The 9975-nt window shown below is 35.9% G+C and overlaps 1 protein-coding gene across 1 annotated transcript in view; it reads right to left on the reverse strand.

The window, feature by feature from the left end:
* The window catches only part of LOC139979049 (coiled-coil domain-containing protein 171-like), a 28164-nt gene that overhangs the window by 17793 nt on the left and 396 nt on the right, over window positions 1-9975 (reverse strand). Inside the window, exons 2-11 of the mRNA XM_071989688.1 lie at window positions 7560-7774; window positions 6725-6810; window positions 6175-6349; window positions 5385-5497; window positions 4834-4922; window positions 3985-4120; window positions 3202-3294; window positions 2192-2286; window positions 1370-1435; window positions 541-679 (exon numbers count right to left, since the gene is read on the reverse strand). Coding sequence (XP_071845789.1) covers window positions 541-679; window positions 1370-1435; window positions 2192-2286; window positions 3202-3294; window positions 3985-4120; window positions 4834-4922; window positions 5385-5497; window positions 6175-6349; window positions 6725-6810; window positions 7560-7728 — 1161 coding nt within the window. The 5' untranslated portion in view covers window positions 7729-7774. The remainder of the gene's footprint in view (window positions 1-540; window positions 680-1369; window positions 1436-2191; window positions 2287-3201; window positions 3295-3984; window positions 4121-4833; window positions 4923-5384; window positions 5498-6174; window positions 6350-6724; window positions 6811-7559; window positions 7775-9975) is intronic.

Genomic DNA, 9975 nt, shown 5'->3' on the forward strand with positions numbered 1-9975 from the left:
CTTTGAGTCTACACTAATATCAATCATTCATTAAGTCAGGGCTCCAACTTTTTGATGTCGCTAAACAACATTCTTGGTTATCCCTGCCACACACAAACCCCTCGTGTTTGAACTTTTTCCTTGAAAACTTCTGCAATATTTGACAAAGGTTAAATTATTTCAGAGTGATGTATTTGTTGAGCAAAACCTTTCCATCCTCTTCCTTTGTTTCTAGTATGAGGTGAAATAATTTAACAGAAATTGGGAATCACAGTCTTGATGGGGACACCATAAATGACAAGAATTTGGGACCCTTAAATTATAGAACTGCCTAATTGCCATTCAGCTTTTTATAGTCCCAAATGAAAGATAGTGTGAAGAAACTTGACAGAAGAAAATTAACAATGATATCAACATTTGGATATTAACTTTTCTTGCAATTAATGGTCTTAAATTTATTATACTACAAAAGTTTTGGTAAAACATACATTTTTTAAAAACACCTCTCCAATGCAGGAAATACTTTTCTACTGTTACTACAGTTAAGAATATGTGACTCACTTTCTTAAGTTCCTCTTTGAGCTCTGCGAAGCTTTCTTGGTGTATTTGCAGTTGTTCAGACATGTCTGTTACCATCACATGTTTCCCTTCCACCTCAGCTGAAAGCCTGCTTCTTACTGAAGTACACTCACTCTGAACTCTGCACGAAAATAATAATGATTGACCTCAGTGAAATTTCAGCATGGACCTCCACTATACAGACAGAAAAATACCCGCTAAACAGAATAAAATGGTAACATGGAGGCCAAACTTTCCATTTGTAGTCCAAGTCATCTGAGCTTTCCTAGCTATCTAATATGAAACAGTGTTGTAACCAAGTCCTTTTTGGCCAAGTCAAGTCACAAGTCATTCCTCTTCATTGCAAGTCAAGTCACAATTTCACAATATAACATCAACTTATCAAGTCATACTATAGATTTATGCCGACTGAAAATCAACAGCTGAGGCATCTCTGTAAAGTGATCAATGACAGTATGGTTGGATGACATGCATCAGTGGGCTCAACTGCAATGCTTTGATGCAAGTAAAATTCTACGATGGTCATTTTGTGGATCGCAGAGCAGCCGAACGTTCTTGTGAAACAAGTCCAATGAATTCAAATCAAGTCACACGTCATTTCATTTTATCGCCAAGAAAAGTAAAAAAAGAGAAATAAAAATAAAATGTGACTTGAGTCTGACTCAAGTCCAAATCATTGACTCGAGTCAACAACACTGCTGAACTGTTGCCTGTCGAGTTAGTGATCCATAAATATGACGGAACTAAAATGTATATGAATTCAGTTAGTTCCTGATATTATTAACACCATGTTGTAATAAAAAACGTTTACCTTTCTAGTTGGCTTTTTAAGTCGCTTGCAGATAATTTTTCTTTGCTGTACAACGTTTCCAGGTCACTGTGGTAACATGAAAATGGAAGACCAAACAAAAAAATGAAATAGAATGTAAGAAGAAAACTAAACTTTACAACATTACAGTACATTCGAGTAGTTGATTCAACCTATGGTGCATTTAACTGCAGTCACTGTGTAAGCTATTTCTGTATGCATACTGGACTTATAAACTTAACTCTATTTTTCCATTTTGCCATAAATTTAAAGTACTTTGTCACATTTCTTTACAAACCCTATAACCATAATTCACTCCATGTTAGGTCCGCTTATGTAACTAAGGCAATGCTTTCCTTTGTACTTCCTACTTCATTTGCAAACACCAGATTTTCTTGAGGTTTGTAAACATCTGTTGTGGCATGAATGCAAATGACAAAACAAGATATTATGTACACAAGGCAATATATGTGACAGGAGAGGTTTATATGTTTTAATGGAAGTGATATATATATATATATATGAATATACATCTTTTGGCATGTGTACCCTTTTCAGGCAAAGTAGACTTGACTTCACCAAGGATGCATTGCATTTGCTTTTAATATGCACATTCCAAATGCTTATTTAAATCTTGAATATGTATTATTTAATTTCAAAGCAGTCATTAAACCTTACATACTCCCTTACTATTTATATTAAGATGAACATATTGAACATCTCAAACCCTCACTCAACCTTTTACCACAATAACCCACCCCCTCCTGTACTGTATGCGTTAGAAATTGCAATTTAGATGTTTCGTTCATAGTAAAAAATAAACACCTGATTTGCTTTGACATTGATTCCGATTTCAAGATCAGTTCGCTGTGAGCAGCCTTCTCGACTTCCAAGGCACCTTGTAAATCTCTCACTCTTAACTGTGAAGAATGGAAAGACATATAAATAGGAAGGAAAACAATAAATTACTTACAAAAATGTACCAGAACAAGAAATCCATTCATGGTGATTGGTGAATAGCATAACTTAGCTAGAAACATATTTGGAAAGAGGTACTTCCAGGAGAGGTTTAATAAAATTAAAAACAAAACAAGTTCACTATATTATAACTTTGCAATGTTTGTTTAAATAAAGAAACTGGCTATAAAGTATGAATATGTATGTTTCCCATAAGCATAGATATATATGTATCTTAACTACTCCCCAAACAATTGCACTGTAAGCAGGGGGTAGGAGCCGGGGGGGAAGGGGGGCACGTGCCCCCACTTTTTCCAAACTAGCAAATGTGCACTACTGGCAAATGAAATGTGCCCCTTTGATGAAGAACTGTCTTTTGGATATCTTAAGCCTTTGTTAATTTTAATATTTTATTTAATAATTTATTTTTAGTCTGTACATGCTATTTTTAAAATGGCATCCCATATCTTTTTGTAGCACGGTTAACAATAAACAATCTCAATAAATAGTATTGATAGCATACTAACACATTATATATATTTAAGTGATATGGCCAGTGTGTATCGGTTTATAGTATAAAGAGTAGTGGTTGTGGAATGAGAAAGTGCCCTTCTGATGTTGTGCGCCCTCACTTTTTGGAAGCTTCCTACCCCCCCTGACTGTCAGTCTTACTTCCATCTCAGACCTATGAAATCAGGAGTGATGGGGGGGAATTTTAATCCCATCTGAGAATGAGTGTAGTGTGAAAATAAGACTTCTGTCAGAAACACCAAGGTATCATAGACAAATGCCTATAAGATAGACAATATAGTATCTTTATGAATGTAATTTGATGGCAGCAACAAACTGCTTTAGGGTATCAAATGTTTGTCACTTACCTGAATCAGCTCAGAGTTGAACTTTGTCTCTAGATGAGCTGCTCTCTCTGCCTCTGTATTCTCCTCCAATGTCTTTATCTTCGTCAAGGCAACCTTATGGGTGGCGAGCAAGAGTGGAAACGGTCGGGAGAGGGGGGGGTAGTATGAAGACAATGAAATGTCAATAACGAAATATCATCTAACAAGATATACAAAGCCATTTTAAAACAGAACAGTTGTGGTCATAATTTTCTTGAATATAACAAAAACTATTATTTCTTCATGTACACTAACACTTTGGGTCTTAAAGAAATCAAACTGGAATTTAAAAATTTTGACAAAATATGAATCATATTATTCTCTCAAGACTGAGTGGTACCAAAGCGTATATAACATATAGTTGAAACACAACCTGTATACAAATATGATTGACTGTTTGGTCTTAGTAGAAACTATGACCTCATATGACCTCAAAGTTCAGCTTCAAATGTTGGCAAATATAACGAATCCATCTCCTCTCAAACTTTAATGATACAAAAGTTTGCATCATAGATGGTTAAACAGCTAGAAACTCAATTACAAAAGAGGGAGGAAGCATAAAACATATTCACACATCTACATCCTCATCTACACAAATATCTTGTGTTTGCCATAAACAGAAGAAAAGTTACAGGGTTTTATGCTTTCATTTTAAATAACAGGATTATTTTGCATAGGCAGACTGAAAAAAGAGACACAAACACAGAAAGGAGGATTAAGGGAAACGTTCAGAAGTATTTATTTTAATTTTTTACAAAAACCAACCTCCATTTCCTTCTTAAATCGTTCCTCTCTCTCTGCGGAATAATGCAGGTCCTTTAACTGTCTGCGTACACTCTCCGTCTGCGTGTCCCTCTCCATCCGGAGGTTGGCAAGCTTCTCCTGGGCATCTGAATACAAGCTGTGGGTGAACAAAATGGAAATAAAGTTTACGATGATTCATCTGCCGAGGTTATACGAGACCCACCGATTAAAACTCACCGAACACTAGTCTAAATCTGTACAGCTTATTCTTTTCCAAGCATATGACCGGCAGGAATATTAAAACGGTTGTTGTAATAAAATATTTCCTTCTTTATTGTATTGTTTCCTTCTGTATTGCGGGTTGTAAACCATAATGATACAAAGTAGAAAACAGAGATAATATACAACAACACAAAACAGTGAAAAATTCCAAAGACTAAGTATAACCTTAAACTAACTAATCCATTTAGGTAGATAAGATATTAAAATTATTTCATAATATGGAACTGGACTACTCCACTTGCCACTGACAGGCAAACTATTATATTAACACAAACATATGACATTTGTTGCTTAGTAACAACAAATAGGTTGTCAGCACAAATAAAAAACCCAAGTGCAAAGGAGAATAATTTACTAAGCACACTAGACAGAAATTAAATTGCGGCTACAAATGGTTTGAGGGTATTTCTGATGCTCTGTTTAAATTCAGCAAATAACATTCTTCAATGCCAGCTCTCAGTCAAACTGTGATTTTGCTGGTCAAAAATTGAACAAGAACATTTCAAATTTAAGTGCATGGTAAGTAACGTTAGCCAAGGAAATGGGCTGGTACCCTATTCCCTTGTTACGGAAGAACGCGTTTCTTACTTTTCTTGCTCAGCAAAGACATTTTCGATCTGTTCCTTGTCCTTTCTGAGTCTTTCGTTCTCATCTCTTAAACGTTTCACTTCTGATTCCTGTAAATTAAAAGATTCAAGAACAGTAAATTCAATATATTTTTTAAACAATTCATGAGTAAATCAAAGAACTTTGAAATGACACTTTTTAATAATCCAACCATCAATATGACTGGCACTTTCGGCACCAACTTTCTTTCACTCTGTTCGAGAACCTTGAATTCAGAGTACAATAATAAGTGTTGCAGGCCAAGATAATAATTCTAACCCATTTCAAAGAGAAGTCAACAAGGTTATAACTGAAAATAAACCTCTGCAGAACACAGTGACTCCATAGATCACCCACTGTCAGTCAGTTTTATGGACTAACAGGTTATATCTTACATGAAATAATTTGCCTTCAAACAAATATGTTTTAAAGCTAGGAACAAGATACAGGGGTTCTCAACTGCCAGTTTAGGATACTAAAATTGTTACAATCGGTAATTGGTTTGAAATTCATTTATCTCATAACATATTGACCTTTTGGTTGACTTCTTTCTTGAAAGCTTCTACAACCTGCCGCGTCTCCTTATCACGTAACTGCAATGTCTTCGATAACTCTTCTGCCTTTGTAGCCAGTTCATTGTTCATTCCTGTGGAGAAAATTGAGAGCAGGTTTCTTTTACACAGATCAACCCTGCTGCAGAAATCCCCTGGTTTTATTGTTTTAAATTTAGGTGAAGGCAATGAACTTATTGGATGTTATTTTAGTTTCTTGAAGAAAAAAAGGAAGTATTTTATGTGAACAGCACTACCAAATTAACTTTTGTCTAACCCTTGAACCTGCTATGAAAGTTAATAATAGCATAATAAAGGCAAATGTTTAGAATGTTGATTTCTGTTTTAATACTCAGGAAAGTTGAGAAAAGGTGGGTAACCATCACTTGAATACTTCTCTGAGACAAAATAAAATTAAAAGGTAACCACGTCTTATCATAGTGTTGCTATCGTTTGTTTGATTTCATGCATGTTTTTTAGAAATCTGGTAAATCCCTTCCAACCCACTTCACTTTCCAATGCCTGTTTTAGATCAAGCATTCTAGATTGATGAATTACCATTCTATATACTTTTGAACTTCAATATCTGGGTTCCATCAGTGACTGCAGACATTACCAAAATCTTTCTCAGTTGTTTTTGCAGTTACATTTTTGCATACATTTATAAAAAATATAGTTACCAATCAGTAACTATTGCCTTTGTGAGTATTGCTACAGTAGGTAATTTATTTGCTCATTTATATTATGCTGATGGCAGAACAAGCTTGTATACCTTCATGCTGTTGCAGATTTTTCTTCATTTCATGTTCCTTACTTCTGGCAGACTCTTTCTCTCTAGCCAGAGCCTTCTTGAGGACAGCTAACTCATATTCTAGCTTCTGTTTGCTGGCTTCTCCTCTCTCAGCCTGTGCCCGCCATAATGCAACATCACCTTCAAGATTGGTAATCTTCACACAAGGAGTATAAATTTAAAAGAATTAATACAGATTTAACACCAATCTGCTACAGAACACCTAAGGACGTAGTTTCATTCAATACAACCCGGAATGCGGCAGGCAGGGATTTCAAGAGAAATTCCGCTCTGGCTAAAACTTACTTTGCTCAATTCCAATCACATTTACCATTACAAGGCCTACCAACTCAGATGACAGCCTTGAAATTCCACTACAGTGATAACACAAACCAAATTTAATGAGAAGTCAACAAACTGCACACATTTAGGTACAATAGGTGAATGAGAAGTTCCCGCAAATTATCTTATTTTACAGAAGATTCCCATTGCTGTCAAGGACAGCTGTTGGTAGAATTTCCAGAGCTGTTACCTGTTCATTGTGAGTGGTTGTCAACTGCAGTCGTTGTTCTTCTAAGCCATTGATACGTTGTCTTAGCTCAGTGAGATGACCAAGACCTGTAAAATAAATAATACAAGTAAAGAAACATCTATAATCCCAAATGCCGACACAAACTACAACCTATGGCTCCTCTGTTGGTGCACTCTTCATTTGTCTCCGCAGGAAGACTAGTATTAAATGTTCTCATTCAGTATTCATGTACTTCCAAACATGACAAAATTTATACCTCATTTTGATGAATGCAATGTGCAGAAACCACCATCTACAATACAAATATATTAATATTGAGATAGCAATATGAAGTTGTCTAAATCTGATAATCTCATGTGATTGTCTACTATGATTACTGGAAATTTTAGAGTGAGAATCCACTTTGATTTACCGGATAAATATTCAGTTTTAACCACGACCACAAATGTTGTGATACCAGCCTTTGTTAAAATGTGGTTCACTGAAATCTAAATTTTGACAACCGTGCCATTATACATATGTGAGAAATCTTTCAGAATTAAAAAACTTAATCTATTCCCAAGAAAATTTAAATAAAATGCTATAAGCCTTATTTGAGAACTACATACTGTACCGGTATCTAAAATATACATCCTAACTGCCAGTCACTGATATCACCAAACAGAATAGGTGTTTGGCAGTTTGAAGTCACATCATTTTGAGCAGTTAAGTTGAATGATCTGCAGCAATCATGAAGAGAAAATTCTGCACTTTAGAGCAAATACTATAAACCAAGAAATATGTCTATATAAACATAGCATTTTGATGGCTACAATGAGGCTAAGGTACACATTACCTGCGTCACTGTCTCTATTGAAGACAATAGATTGTTTAGGTGAGGGCGATATACTTCTTGACCTGTACTCTTGTAAAAACTCTGACGCCATGGGAGATCCAGATCGACCAATCACAATGTCCTCACTTTGTGAGGTATTTGAATTTAAACTGTCTGCTGGAGTAGACATGGTACAAAACTTCAGCGAGTACCTTACCTCAGCATCAACACTTCACCTGGAATAAAATAAAAGTACTAATTTATAATTCTTCAGTTTATTTTATGTTTCATTTCTCTTGCGAAATGTAAAACAAAAGGGCAAAATCATAAGAAAACCAACTTAACTTTTCAATCAATCAATCAGAAGACATTTATATAGCGCCAAAGTCAACAGAAATTGTTCAAAGGTGCTATTAGCCTTGGTCATTGGTAACTTGTCACACAGATCTACACACCAAAGTGTGCACAATTCAATCAATCTCTCCTGGGGCACCACAACCACGTGTCCCCGGGGACTTCCCATAGGGTGCAGCCACAAACCGGCGCACACAACTACTGTATATTGACAAGTTAAATCGCAAGTCCCCATTTATACACTTATAACTTTTGCTGTGTTGAGAGTCTATTACCTTAGAATCAACAGGTAACAGATTAGGAAGAATATATGTATCATGTAGTTTGAAGGATAGGCTACATATACCTTCTGTTGTTGCTAAGTAGAATGGGAGTAGAAATGGGAGTCCTTGTTTTCAGTTTAAGGGCTATGACAACTTCACCATCTTACGTTTGTAAAATTGTGAAGAGAAGTCCATCTTGTTTAATATTGCTTGTTGTAAGTCTAACATTACAATAGCAGATTCTACAGACAAAGAGACACATTACTGTATATGATATATTTATAGGTAGGCTGACTGAAGGTACATGATGTCATAGAAGCTTTTTGATGCTAACTGATGTGTAGATGTTTTTTTTTTATAGATTAATTGTAAGAACTGTCTACTGCTGGACTCGATAAAACCAATGCCATGGAAGGGTTTTGGTTAGTGTGTAGTGACCATATTATACTGGTCAACTTTGTTTGTTTACTTACCCCCTCTAATACAGTAAGTTTCTGGCTAGAGTAATCCAGATTGCATTGATGGAATTTTCCATCAGTAGCACTTTATTTCTATACACATGCTAATTAGGTTACCATTGAAAGTACCTAGGCTGGTACCTGTTTATAAGGGACACACATGTGGTCACTCACTCTCTTCTCTACATGGTCTGCAGACAGTTAAGTTACTGATAACAGTTATAACTTATACATATCTTTTACCTTAGACATTGCAGTTACTCAGGACATGTTCAACCTGTGTTTATCTCATTAAGAGAGTGGTTATAGGACAGGGTGGATCATATTACATTCATATTTGTATTGCCTTACTTATTAGGAGTAATTGCTTGTCTAGTCTGCATCATATTTTAACTGGTAGATCTACCTCGCACTAGCGCTATAGTTGCAAAGCTTATAATTTGGCCATATACTGTATACATAGCTACCTTGACTTACTTAGGTGGCGCCTTTCGTCACCATTTTTAGCCCATTTAGTACAATATTACATTTCCTTAGTACATATTTGTACCTTGCATAAGGACCTGGCCAGCTTTCATGTGCGCTGTCTGCATAACTATTTTGTACCCTAAACATCTATGTTGCATAACGTTTGATTGTCACACTACGTAAAATCTCTGGTAGGCAGTAGTATACAGCCAACCACTGGTGTCATTGCAGAGTGACTTTCGCTCGTACATGCTGTATACAGGCTAACTAATATACAGCTAACACGTCTGGGCCTCACATGTCTAGGCCAATTACTGGAGAGTTGAGTTTGTCAATTGAAATAGTCAGAGAGGCGACTGGGTCATCAGAGGATCATTGAGAACATAGTTGTCCAGAGTAAGTATAACCAAAAACTAATTTAACCTGAGCTTCAAGTGTACATAAACTTCATATTGTAACATATTATGCACATCTTTATGGTTATAAGATCATTACAATAGCGCAGACTGACATAGCTCCTTCATTATGGGACTCTATGCTACTCATACATAGGCTACAGTAGCTATTTAATTCCGCAGTCTCAGACTGAGGTCTGACTGTATGATATACAGTACACTTGGCACAGCCATACGCCTAACTTAGGACTGAAATCGGATTGGCTAGGTCTACTGGCAATCACTTTGTGTAATTATTCATGAAAGATCCTTGCAAAAACTTCCTGAAATTACGATACAAAAGTGCCGATAGGAAAAGTAATACAGTTTGGTGATGCTTCTAAAACACTTAAACAGTAAGGCCAAACGTTATTTCTTGGCAACTTCCAGTCAGGAACTGTCGGGGAACCTGTTTTGCTTGAAGTTGTAGTAGTGTTACTGTTAGGCTACTGACTTGTAG

This window comes from Apostichopus japonicus, chromosome 13 (genome assembly GCF_037975245.1).
Source record: "Apostichopus japonicus isolate 1M-3 chromosome 13, ASM3797524v1, whole genome shotgun sequence".
Lineage (NCBI taxonomy): Eukaryota > Metazoa > Echinodermata > Holothuroidea > Aspidochirotida > Stichopodidae > Apostichopus > Apostichopus japonicus.